Consider the following 14,092-nt stretch of genomic DNA (forward strand, 5'->3'; position numbering starts at 1 on the left):
ACTGAGCTCCGTTAGAAATGCAGAAAAAGCAATATTTATCAAATGAAAAAGGATAAATCATTACCTACAAGAGTAGCTCTCATATTATTTGTCCCAGTCTCATCTGAGGGAGTAGTCCCTTGAGTAAGGACTGTTTACAAAAGTGGAGTATTGGGTTTGAAATAGGAAAATCAGTTTTAATTTCAGGTTGTAAGAGAACATTGGGAAAGAGAGAGAATAAAACAAAAACCTTATTTTTCAAACTTTCTCATCATATTTTTCACATGAACATTTACAGTGGAAATGCAATTTCAGCTTTCAACTATATTATTGTTACCATGATCCACTATGTTAGACACAGGTACATACATAATTTTAAATGTGAATACTAACATTAATCAATATTTAATAAACATGTTCCCTCTATTCGGCACTGGTGAGGCCACATCTGGAATACTGCATCCAGTTTTGGGCTCTCCCCCACTAAAGAAAGGATGTGGACAAATTGGAGAGAGTCCAGCGGAGGGCAATGAAAATGATTAGGGGGCTGGGGCACATGACTTATGAGGAGAGGCTGAGGGAACTGGGCTTATTTAGTCTGCAGAAGAGAAGAGTGAGGGGGGATTTAATAGCAGCCTTCAACTACCTGAAGGGGGGTTCCAAAGAGGATGGAGTTAGGCTGTTCTCAGTGGTGTCAGATGACAGAACAAGGAGCAATGGTCTCAAGTTGAAGTGGGGGAGGTCTAGCTTGGATATTAAGAAAAACTATTTCTCTAGGAGGGTGGTGAAGCACTGAAATGGGTTACCTAGGGAGGTGGTGGAATCTCCATTCTTAGAGGTTTTTAAGGCCCAGCTTGACAAAGCCCTGGCTGGGATGATTTAGTTGGGGTTGGTCCTGCTTTGAGCAGGGGGTTGGACTAGGTGACCTCCAGAGGTCTCTTCCAACCGTAGGCTTCTATGATTCCATGTTTTCTTAATTAACAGCTCCTTGAAACACCACATATCTTGTTCCTCCTCCTTCGTATACTCCCAGTAGAATTTTCAAACTTCATTAATAACACTTGAGGAAATCTAACTCATCTACTTATAATTATACTTATTCACCTTTGTTGCTCTATAGCTTTTTCCTGCTTAAAAAAAAATAATGGTTTAAGTTGAACTTGAATTGTTTCCTAGATTTCCAATGTACTTCAGATTGTGACTCCAGAATGTTGTCAGGGTATCTTTCTGTCTTAGTCATGGGTTCTTGGGCAGCATCCAGCCAGTGCAGCATTTTATATAGTTCTTTACCCTTCAATTTCTGAATATATACATACTTTCCTAAACTTAGTTTTGATAATGAAGTATGAAACACAATGAGCTTCAACTTTTGATGCTCTTGGATATTTAATACAAAAAACTGCCTTGTTAAAAAGTATTTATTATTGTTGATATTTGTTTTATAAGCACTTAAGTCATCTTGAGTATTCCAAGATAACTTAAATGCTTATGTCGGCGACTTTTTAACCCAGACGGCAAGATTCGTTGTCTGACCGCAGAGTGAGAGACAGGCAACACCAGCAAGGACCAATACAAGCTCTTTATTGAAGAGTGCACACAACAATAGAGAGCGGCCCGTCTCCAGAGAGAACCAGCTCCGATTACAATAACTAGTGAGATTATATAGACAGTTCCGTCGCGTCATAGTTAAAGCAACCCGATCCCCCCCTTTACTAGTTAAGAGCTTCTAATATTCATGCATATCTATCTTCTTTGACAGTACAAACAATTCATAATGCCTCAGCAACTTCTTATGAGCTTTGTTGTCATGCACCAGAAACTAGGAGAAAGGAGGGAGTTGAGTACAGATGAAGAACAGAAACAGGGAGTGGAGACTGCAAGTTCCTAGTACATTTGGTACAAGAATACGGTCCCCCCTTTATCTCATTCTTTGAAGCCCAAGCAAGCATGTCCTCATGTTTCACAGAGAGACAGGAATGGCCCAGCAACTACAGTTAGCCTAACTTTGGCTAAGCTGGCCAAACAACCTGTTCCATACTCCATTTTCCTTGGACCTAACACTTATGAAATAGAGTTCATAGATTTCAGTACCAGAAAGGACAATTGTGATCATCTAGTCTAATCTCTGGAATAATACAGGCCACAGAACTTCCTGTCCTGTAACTATAAAAAGATTTTTGTTTTTTTTTTTAAATGTGTTATAAAGGAATGTCATTAACAGAATTGACATATTATTCCTCTCATATACTTTAAGGGGTGCAATAAAAGACACCAACAGTGACTGCACATGTTTAATCAATAATTTGTTTGTTTTTTATATTTATGCTAGTTAGGTATACAACTAAAGATATATACATTTAATATATTAATAGGAGAAATATAGTACTTCAAAATCTTTTATTTTGCCAAGAAAAAAACAAAAACAACTCTTTAGAACAATGCAATTTTTCATTTTTATTGAAGAAAAAGAGAGATTTATATTTCACATTTCTTTTTATAAAAGCATGAAACTGCTTTTGGCAGTTAAATTGTTCTTTGGGCAACTCCTTTTATTTTCCCTGGAACCATGCTCATCATTTCTCCTGCCCCTTTCACCCACTTCCCTGGAGAGTTTAAATATCTCATCTTCTACATATTTTCCAACCATAAAATTTGCACAGAGGGAACTAGATACATTCATGGAGGATAGGTCCATCAATGACTATTAGCCAGGATGGGCAGGGATGGTGTCCCTAGCCTCTGTTTGCCAGAAGTATAGGGACATCCCTTCAATTCTGTTTTTTTTTTTCTTCTAACCTCTTCCTTTATTTCTGCCCGCTGTAGGATCTCTTGGGCTAAATTCTCTGCTGGTGTAAGGGCTATAAGAGAGGCTACTGGAGAGAGACAGAATGTCCATTGACTTCAGTGATTTATGCCAGCAGAAAATATGACACCCTCATTCTTCTGATGTCCCTCAAAGTATATGATGGAGTCTCCTAAGGTCTGGCAGTCCAGGCCAGATGCTGTCTTCTAGTCTCAGTTCACTGGGTACTGTCACATAAATTGGAAATTGGCTGAAGGCCCATATCAACAATGTATTGAGTTGGAGAGAGGTATCTAGCCGGAGTATCAGAGATGACATATTAGATCCAGTTTTATTTAAAACCTTTAATGATCTGGAAGCTGAGATAATCAGCACTTAATTACATTCACAGATACAAAAACTGAGAGATGTAGAGAACAACAGGCAGGTAAGAGAAATAACAGACAAAGACACTGAGAGACTGCAACAATGGCCAGAAAATAACAAATGAAATTCACCTTGGAAAAATGAAAGCTAAATCATCTTCAGGGAAAAGAATGCGAATAATCTTAGAGGGAGAAACCTGGAAACAATAGCACTGAAAATTGCCAGGAGGTGCATGTGAACAATAAATTAGACCTCAATCTTGCAAAGATTTAACCCTTTTTGTAACTTTATGCATGAGTAACACTCTTCCCTACTGCCATTCCCTCATTAAAACAAACTTACTCCGAATGGCCTGCTATCCCATCTCTTCCCCTAATGGGGGCGTTAAACTAGAGATTAGAAGACATTAGATATTTGGTGGAGCTACTCAGATGTATAGTGAATGTCAGTGTTACATCCCTCCCACCCCCCCGGGTCAAATCCTAGCGTCATTAACATCAATGGGAGTTTTGTATTTCTGTGCTGCCAATCTAGATTGTTAACTCTTTGGAGCAGAGACATGTCTTCTTACCTATCTGTAAAGAGCCTATAATACTGTTGATATAGTAAGTAGTAATAAACTATTAAAATTACAGTTTTGTCTCCTGTAAACAGCTAGGTTCGGTAATGCACCTGTTAGATACAGGTGCCTAGGCTTGCTTCTGTTCTCATCGACTGTTTGGAAGCAGAATTGGGCTCTATATGTTGATGACAATGTAAACTACTGTAAAATTAGGGTTGTGTAGTATTGCCAGCTTTGCTGAATAATTGTTTTTTAATACTGAAAACATTGATAATCTGTGGATCTTTTTTGCCTTCAATGTGCAAATACAGTGCTATAATAGTTACTGGTTGGAAGTACAACAGGATTCTGTGTCACTATACATAGTAGGTATAATTCACGTATACAGCAGCTTACAAATTATTGGATGTATTTTCTTTTCAGATTGTAATTGCCAGTATCATGTGCAGCTACAACAAGGATGACTGGACTGAACTTTCAAAAATGGCTGAGGTAATTGTTCCTTAACATGTTTCCTCATCTTTTATGTCTTGTTTTTATTTTTCTTAAATAAAGAGCTGCAATAAGAAACTCTACAGAAGAAATAGATTCAAAGTAAAAAATGAACATTTAAAACATGTCCATCATAATTTGTTTATTCTGTGTTTTCATTAAAATGAAGGAAATGTAAATTTAAAGAACATCTATTCCATAAAAGCCTGTCCCTTGGATTTTTACACACTACCTGAAAAGCCTTTAGTCTCTGAATCCACATACTTTTTATTTGCATTTTAAGCAAACTGTATATTATGATGAATGCCCTGATAAAATTTAATTCTACCTTTGAGAGCCTAACTTGATCTTACCTTGCCTACAGGCACACTAGTTTGACAGCACCAGAAGAAATTTTGAATATAAAACTCTTGAATATTTAAAGTATAAAAGGCTCATTTAATGCTATTCTAGTTTTAATACAGACTTGCAAAAATGATAGCAAAGAAAGCCATTTTATATAATAGCAGTCAGCAGGTTTTCTGTAATATAAATCCAATCTTGCATAAATGCAAACAACCAACCATACGCCTGAAATTTGTATTTCAATTTGAAGGAAAAAAGCTATTAAAAATATTTATGTCCATGGTGAATATCATAAGAAATACTTGATTAAGACAGCATATTTTTTAAATATGAAACAGATTTTGTTCCTCAAAGGTTTACAATGTCCACAGGAAATAGAGAGGTGTATATCCAAATCAATGTTAGAAGCTTTAATGCCCTTTGTGAAGAAAAAACAATCAGCTAGTCCTTATTCTTAGCTTTAGTTCAGAATTAATTACATTATAAATACCACACACATAAATAATTGGGGGCGTGCATATATTTATGAGTGTATATATATGTGTGTGTGTGTGTGTGTGCATATATGTATATATCTATGTATATAATTGATTTTTCTTCACAAAGCCTTCTAAAGCCTCTTAGAGTGATCTGGAATGATGCTTCTCTATTTCCTTTGGTCATTTTAAACCTATGAGGAAAAAAAATCACTTTGGGGATTTAGGGAAGTGAAATTAAACATTATCAGTAATTGGCTTTGTGATCTTCAACACTAGGTCCATTTTATACCTGTATTTACTTAATTGACCATGAAATCTTTTGCGGAATCCATGCTTGACGTGAGCTTTACCACTTTTAAACTGACTATGATGAATGGCTTTATCATGCCGCTTACTCCTCTTCTTTCTTTTCTATAAGGCAAAAATGTTTAGTGTTCTTTTATCTGTAATTGCTATCAATTTGAAAAAAAAAAAGACATTTTGAATCTGCAGTTGTATTAGCAGTAGCACTTTGGAAACGATGGAGTTGTTGGATAAATATATTTTGAAAAGTGTGATGTAACTTACATACTCAAAGTAATTCTTAATGTCCGCAGCTTGGAAAACACCTAGCATAATTAATAATAAAATGCAGTAATATTTCTGTACCATATTTAAGGCCTTATCCAGAAGATAATAAATGTGGCCTTCCAGAGTGCATAAGCCCCAGAAGGTTGTGAATTCTGTCTCCACAGGAGACCGACCTATTCATGTTAAAGGTCAGCTTGTCATGGAAGCCAATAACAAAAATAACAACAGCTTCATAGTCACAAGTTGCAGAGCTGACTAGGAAGTGGAAGGCTCATGAAAATGATGGATAGCTTTTCCCATGATCACATTCATTCAAAGCTGCTGAAACTTGTCACACAGCAGGCAAAAGTTACTCCAGTTCAGTAAGAAAAAATGTAAATACAGAACAGAATTCTAGTTTTGGGGCAAGTACAAGACAAAGGGAATGGATACTGTGTCTCGAGCTCTCTGCCAGAGTAACTTGGTGAGGAGAAGATGAAATCTTTTCATTTGCTGTCATTGGATCTGTCAGGTTTTTTTTTATTTTTAATTTCTGCTAATTACCTTAGAGAAAAGGTATTTTGGGAAATATTATTTATTCTTAATTGGGTCTTCCATGGGCTTTTTCTTGTTCTTTACTCTTTAATTATTTTTATTTTCTGAGGTCAACAACAAACACTATGCCCTGATGCAAGCAATTGTACAGAGTATACAGTTATGGAATCCACTTCTGCAGTTGGGAAACTAACTTTCGTGATTAGTCTTCGAAGCACAGGAGTTATCTGTGTGTACCAGCAACTACTGAACTTCTTTCTGACTTCTTGTCTAAATGTGCAGTGGCTAGTGTCTCCTTTTGGAGCATTTCACAGTATCAACTCAAAGAGGGAATTTGGTTGATTTATTTTGAAGAAGAACATTTTTTAAATAGTGTCTGACCTTTTAATTTCCTTGTAGCTTATTATAAATGTCACTTTGTGATTTTTCACATTTTCATCTTTCTATTATATATTTCTTCTAAAAATCTTTAAGTAACTTCCCTTCTTCCTACTCATCAATGGAAGCAGACATCAGCTTTTTCTGATGAACAAATGATGCATGAATTTAGTTTAACCGCCATTTCAATGTTTATAGAGGGTTGATTCTAACAAAGTTTTCAAAATTACCAGGTCTGAGGCATAGAGAAGAGGTTGCAAACTGAACTACTAAACACCTCTCCATGCCAACACAAAACATGAGCCGGGTATAATCTTTATAAATAGATCATTTTACTGATTGGGACATTTTGGGGGTTGATCCAGACTACTAAGAGGTTTGGTCAATGTCTGCTTTGTAATCCTGGGTGTCTTGTGATTGTGCAACTTCGGTTCAGAAATGTGACCCAAACAGCCAGCCAGCAGCCCGCAAGCTTCACCCTGGCTTTGTCCACTTGGATACTTCTTGCAGGCTGACCTTAGAACCTTTCAAGCCCCAAACTTGCCCCACATCATCTTCCTGCAGGGTCCAGATCCTCTCACTGGATTCTTACAGAAAAAGTATTAGGTTCACTACCTCTACAGAGACTGTATAACAGGGGTGGGCAAACTTTTTGGCCCGAGGACCACATCTGGGAAAAGAAATTGTATGGCGGGACATGAATGCTCACAAAATTGCGGTGGGGGTGAGGGCTCTAGTTGGGGGTGCAGGCTCCAGGCTGGGGCCAGAAATCAGGAGTTCAGGGTACAGGAGGGTGCTCTGGGCTGGGATTGAGGAGTTCAGAGGGTGGGAGGGGGATCAGGGCTGGGGCAGGAGATTGGGGCATGGGAAGAGGCTTAGGGATACAGGCAGCGCTTACTTCAAGCAGCTCCCGGAAGCAGCGGAATGTCCCTTCTCCAGCTCCTGCACAGAGGTGTGGACGGGCGGCTCTGCACTCTGCCCCATCCACAGGTGCCAACCCTGCAGCTCCCATTGGAGTGCCAGAGCGGGGCCATTGGAGCGTGTAAAAGGCAGAGAGGGGCCATGTTGCTGCTTCCTGGAGCTGCATGGAGCAGCCCCCGACCCTGCTCCCCGGCTGGAGCACCAGAGCAGGGCAAGCCCCAGACCCCACTCCCCAGCAGGAGCTCAAGGGCCAGATTAAAATGGCTGGTTGGCCAGATCCGGACCGTGGGATGTTGTTTGCCTATCCCTTCTGTATAACATTCCAACCTATCAGTTTACTAAAATCACACACTTTACTGAGTTTAGCCAGCACTGATGACTTACAATGGAAGCAAAACAAGTTTGTTAACAACAGATCATGGATTAAGAGATACAAAGTAAAAGAAATAAAGGAAGAGCAAATAAAAGTGAAAAAAGCATCTAGAAGTATAAAATGTAATCTAGCGAGTTCAAGATGGTTTTTTTCTCAATCAAAGTTTCTTTCTAGCTTTTTACTGGCTGGTCTGGCCAGGACCCATCACAGAGATCAAATGTCTTTGTTTCTTTGTCTCCTTAAAGTGATGGAACCTAGGGGTTCACTCCCCTCTGTTTATAGTTCAGTGAACCTTTGAAATTTATTCTTCTGAAGGGTAGCCACAGATAAAGTTTGTTAGCTCATGCTGAGTAAAGGAGCCATGAGCTCCATGCTGGTTCCTCCCCCATTGGTAGATGCTACTATGCAAACTCTCTCTTCCTCCAATACAAATTGGCCTCTTTCCTTTGTCTGCAGAAACCCTGTTTATCAACTCCCCATGATGTGCCTGGTTTAAACACCTTTTAGTCATAGACTTTAAACCATAATATTAGTGAGTATACATAATTTCATATGCAACATTGTTACACATACTTTACAATGATATTATTGACCAGTGTAGTGTTAATTTTCAAGAGATACCTCACAACACATATTTTGTGCAAAACTCATTGCGGTTGTGTGTAGCGTGTGAACACCAGGTTGCCTAAGGTCATAGTGATGTTATTCACAATTTGTTTGTTGCACATATAACTTCAAATAGCTCAGGCTAAGAGGCTTATTTAAGGCTTTTCTACACTAATTGTAGGTTCTCTTTCAACAAATCCAAAAGACCAAGGGACTATCCTCCATCTCCTACCCCTCCCGGAGTCCATACCTATTCTTCAGCTGTCACAAGGCCCCAACACCTACATTTTTATTTTTAAAGGGTTGGGATGACCACTTTAAATCTTATACTGCTATCTGAATAGGTTCATTCCCTTGGGATTTTGGTTGGTTCTGCATGGCCTCTCACCATATACTTTTACCTTGAGGAGGAAACAGGTATTCAGAACTGCTCCTCCCAAAATTTAAGGGGCTTCTGTGTTGGAGATGCAAGCCAGGAAGCTGAATGTATGTCACATATACAGGCACATACATGATAGTGGAAAAGGTACACTGCATCTCTCACAATAGCAATGTATCAGTAGTGCACAATAGGGCTCAGTATGGTTGTTGTGGGGGATTCCCTAACAACCACACAGTAGGAAGTGAAACACAGGAATTTAATGGTATGTTTTTGTTTTGATTTGCCAGATGCTGCTCCAGGGCTAAAGTATCTCTGTGACATAAAATCAGAGTTAAAAGCTATTAATCTCCCTGTTAATCTCAAACAGACACATGGTGGCAAATACGAAGAACCAATTTAGCAATGATGTTCTGCCTGTGGACAAAAGTTCAAAACTCTTCTGCAAAGAGGCTGTATGGTAGTGGAATTGAACAAGAGAAAATGAAGTTTTCCTGATGGTCTTCCTGCAGTTATCAGCACCTGAGCAGAGGTTCTGAGTTGCTGAGACTGAGAACTGCATAAATAGTTTCTTCAGCTGAAAATAATGGATTTCATTTTTCAAAATTGTGACTTCCCTACACTCTTGCTGAATTTTGAATAAAGTTCTTCTGGGCATGGCTCATTTAATCATGATGGATCCTTTAGTCGCTCTTCGGTTTTAGTAAGTTATACAGATGGGCAAACTGGTTACGATAAAATAAGAGCTCCGTCCTGAATTTCAGCATATCTCAAACTTAAACACAGTGTTTTTTAACATTTGAAGTTTGGTTAACTTCACTTTCATTATTATGCATCCTCTCATTCCACTTCATGTCCAGGTTCCAGCTGGGAACAGCAGCAGAAGTATTGAAATGCCACAAGGAAACCTGTTATCATACAGTTTCCCAACTAATTTTGTAGACCCAAGAGGCTTCAGTAGAATTCAGACAAGCATCCAAATGTTAGAGTGTTTGTTATCTGAGCCAAGCCAAACCCTTTGAGGTGTAAGCTTTCTATGCTGATACACTTGTATAAGTAAAAATTTCTTTGAACTTGATTTAAAAGGCCACCCTATAAAGTACTCTATTAGCTATCACCTTTGTATATATGCATCTTCAGTCCAATTCAAATGTAAAAAATTTGGTTTATTGAGTCTTATTTCTTATAGCTGTTGTGGTTTTCATAATACCAGAGCTACTCCTGATTTTTCGCCACCCTCATAAAGAAAAATTCTAATATCCCACCCATTTTTCTAAGCCCAGCAATCTGAAAATTTGAAATATAAAAATCACATTTCAACATGAGTAAACAATTTAAAAAATGGATTTTGAAGTGTCCTTAAATATTTATATTTAAGTAAAATATTTGCTTTATTTTTCCTTTATAAATTTAGTCTTTACTTTGAATTTCTGATTTTTCCTCAGAAAACGACAATACCCTCTCATAATGGTCTCTCCCCTTAAGTGACTGATAGATATTTCCAAACAACTCTAGCTCAACTCTAGCTTATATTTATTTATTATTAAACACCAAAAGAAAAAAGGTTGACAGAAAAAAAAATCTTACATTTAACATGAGTGATCGTAAGAGTATAATATTTATGATTAACTTTGTGTATGTGTATGTGCATGTCTTACAGGCTTCCGGTGCAGATGCCCTGGAGTTAAATTTATCATGTCCTCATGGCATGGGGGAGAGAGGCATGGGCCTGGCCTGTGGGCAGGTAGGACTTTAATAGCTATCTCTTTCATGTCAATGCAGTGCTAGTGCATTAATAGTTATACCTCAGGGGCAAAGACATACGGAGAAGATTACTGACTTGAGATTTTCAGGTCTACCTTGTTTAAATATTTAGAGTGCTTAAAAAGGAGAAAGTGACAGAAGCTGAGATTACACAGAGTGTTTAGTTTTATCGAGGACAAACATATGTTTGTGTTTGACAGAAAACAATATTAAAACAAATAGTTTGTAGAAGTCAGAGAATTTGCTGATTTTTCAGTGCAATGTCTTTACTTATTAATTAATGTTGATCCATATCTTCTGGAACTACTCAGTGCAAACGATTTAAATTCATAGTGGTTTTATGGTACAGGGAACATAACCCAAATAGTATTATTAAATTTTTAGCATCTGATCCTAATACCTTAATTGTGTTTTGGAAATTGCAAAAGAATTTGAACTATATTTATTATTGGTGGGGTTGGTGGTACCACCTAGAGCTAAGGTTGTCCAACACTTTTCATTATAAAACCCTCTTTCAGTACTTAATTAGGTTTGGAAGGATTAAATTTTTATCATTAAATGTTGGTAAATGTCAAAATGTTGGTAAGTGTCACCATACACACAAAAAAATGTTTCCATCAATAACTGAAATGCACAGATAGGCAAAATAAGAAAAATGCTGCTTGAGAACTTATTAGAGTTTGATTTAAGGATATTTACTTGGTATATTTTGACACGTGATGTTAACAATTTGTGTCTTAATAGTTATAAAGCTTTAACTTTTTGAATCTCAACATCTGTTATTAAATAACTATTGTCTGATTCCTGCATAATTTCTTGCAACTGAACATTTAAATGGATAAAAATAATAATAAAAAAACATTGATATTATCCATCAAAATTATTTTAAAAAAATCTGCCAGGGCTACTTATAACTTTGCAAAAATTTTACCATTTGGGCTGAAATTTTCCTTGTCAGGAGTTTGTGTCAGGCTGAATTATTTTAGAAATTTTCAGCAAAAATGATTCAGTAGTTGTTGAAAGTGAGATTAAGGGAAAATGTTGTTTTGCCCTTGTTTAAAAAAATTCTTATATCTATTTCATTGAGAAGCTCTACCACCTCCATGCATTGGAGTAAGGGCCTGAAATGTGGTGGAGGTGGGGGAAGGAAGATTGTTTTGTGTTAGAAATGTGCCTATGCTGTTTTCTGGGAAAACTGCTCAAATTTGGCCAAGTTATAAGCCTTTGAAAAATCTCAGTTTGCACATGCGCAGTAGGGACTTTTTAGAGTTTCGCAAATAAATTCTCCAAAGATTCCCTCTGAACAGAGTGCGCTCCAGCCAAGGACTACAGATGCTGAGCCAGACTTTACCTGCAATCATTGGTGCAGGCTGCTGTGGCACTGGCCACCAGAACTAAGAGCAAAAAAACAGTCTCTCCCGTGCTCTCAGTTCTTCCCCTGCTGGTTGTCTGGCTATGCTGGCAGGAGACATTAGATATGGGTTTAATCAGGCCGCAATTTTATTTTTAGATATCTGGGACTAACCCGGTGGTTAAAATGTGCAGTGCAGCTAAAAACCCCCAAAATTCACTGGGGGGGGGATTGCTTTTTCCAGCCCCCCCGCCTCCTACACACACCTTTCTGTCCTTCCAGTAGATCCACTGCCGGGAACCTCCAATTCCAGCCAATTCCAGGGTGGGGCTTCCACTAGCTCCCCCCATTTTCCTCCAGATCCCTCCAGCAATTCCCTTGCCAGGACCTTACCAACCACCCCTGCTTGTAGGAGGGGTTAACGTGGACTATAATGATGGGGGGTTGGCTCCCTGTTGTAGCAATCAGAGGAATCCCCAACTGCCCCAGCTCGCGCAGTTACCAAACACCTCTCCTTAATTTCCTTTCCAAGTCATGTATCCATTCTTTTGTGCCTTAATTTATGGAGTCCCTGCACCGAACATCCGCTATACCGCCCGTCAGTCTATGCATGAACGGAGCACACCTGAACCTGCTGCGAGGAAGATGAAAAAACCCCAACTGCACCTGGCCAATATGGTGATAACGGAAAAATTCCTTCCCAGCTCCCCTTAGCGGGGTGGCTAGCATAATGCACACCAGATATAGCTAAACAGCAGGCATATTTCTGACCTAAAGAGGGAGGGAGGGTGGGTGCTGCCTGGCCTGCTTAGAGTAATGAGGGGCGGGTCCAGGCCCAGCTGACCTTTTTAAACCCCTCAATCCTAGGTGGTGAGTCATCTACCACGCTGACTGCTTTTCCAGCAGTTTTACGTCTCCCTTCCTTCCCCCAAGCCAGAAAGCATTGCCCTCTTCTCTTGGCCAGCCAGACAAACCCCACCCTTGCTGAAAGTGCAGGGTGGTGACTCTCAGGCAGTGTGGAGGAGGAAGCTGCCTGACTTGAATGCAGGCAGTAATCCTGTGAGAAAAACAGTATAGGATCATGTCATTAAAGACTATCACAGTCCATATGCACAAGGGGTCTGAACAAAGCTTGGCACTTCCACCTTTAACTCTAGCATTTCCTAACTTTTGTGAGTGCTTGACTTTGCCACTTCAATGTAGTTTTTATCTATCTATCTATTTATCTATCTATATTCGGGGGAGGGGGTGCAAATCCAATAGATGCCCAATAGATTACCCCTGCATCTTCAGATGAACCTAAAATAATCCAGAATCTAAGTACAATGAGGCAAGTTAACTATAAAGGTTTATTTTTAAACCCTTGACCTGGTATACTAAAGGAGTCATAACAATTTCAATGGGACTTTGTACACACTTCAGTTGATTCTCAGGATTACAGTTCCGCCAGATATAGTATATACAAAAGATTATTTCTTGGAACATGGTATCAATCTCCTTCATTGCCTATATTACACACCATACTTGTTATTAAAAAGTATGTACAGTGGTCAGTTCTCAAAGTTATGATTAAAAAAAGAGAGATTTAAATTTATAAAAGGTTCCAAGTCTATCACAGCAAAACAGTAACAGCTGTTATAGGTTTTTTTACAGTGTGCATTTGGTCAAAAGCAACAACAAACATCTGCAATAACCATATCTGACTTGTTGATTAGCCAAATTCTGTCCAAAAATCTGCACTGCATATCTCATTATGGAACAAGTTATGTATTTGTGGATTATCTCAATGTGTCATTCCACAGTCTCATAAGGGGTGTCATTTGGTCAGAGAGAGCCCTGAAGGGCTTCCCATGGAAACAGAAATAGACAGATTTCAAGCTCATTTTTGAGCATAAGTTACTTCCAACCTTAGCTGGCTGGAATAATGTATGCATGTGAAGCTGCTTAGAAGTGTAGTCAGTAGGGAGCTGTCTGCCTACATGAGTTTTTACATATCTTTCAACTAGTGTAAAATCAGAGAACCAAATGCAAAATTTGAGCACACATGGCTATCTTGTGGATTTGTGACACTCCTCAGAGGAGTTTGGCTCTGTAAACCAATAAGATTACATTACATATACATATATGTTTGCATATTAATAGCATTTCTCTGTTCTCCATACAATATGGATTTTTTAAAATGTTTAATCT

At 38.5% G+C, this 14,092-nt stretch overlaps 1 protein-coding gene across 2 annotated transcripts in view; it reads left to right on the top strand.

Annotated features, from left to right (window-relative positions):
• The window catches only part of DPYD (dihydropyrimidine dehydrogenase), a 613,360-nt gene that overhangs the window by 453,907 nt on the left and 145,361 nt on the right, over positions 1-14,092 (top strand). For both annotated transcript variants that reach the window (XM_054037742.1, XM_054037743.1), the window contains exons 15-16: positions 4,134-4,202; positions 10,448-10,531. In XM_054037742.1, the coding sequence (XP_053893717.1) occupies positions 4,134-4,202; positions 10,448-10,531 (153 nt within the window). The remainder of the gene's footprint in view (positions 1-4,133; positions 4,203-10,447; positions 10,532-14,092) is intronic.

The sequence above is a fragment of the Malaclemys terrapin genome, chromosome 8 (assembly GCF_027887155.1).
Source record: "Malaclemys terrapin pileata isolate rMalTer1 chromosome 8, rMalTer1.hap1, whole genome shotgun sequence".
Taxonomy (NCBI): domain Eukaryota; kingdom Metazoa; phylum Chordata; order Testudines; family Emydidae; genus Malaclemys; species Malaclemys terrapin.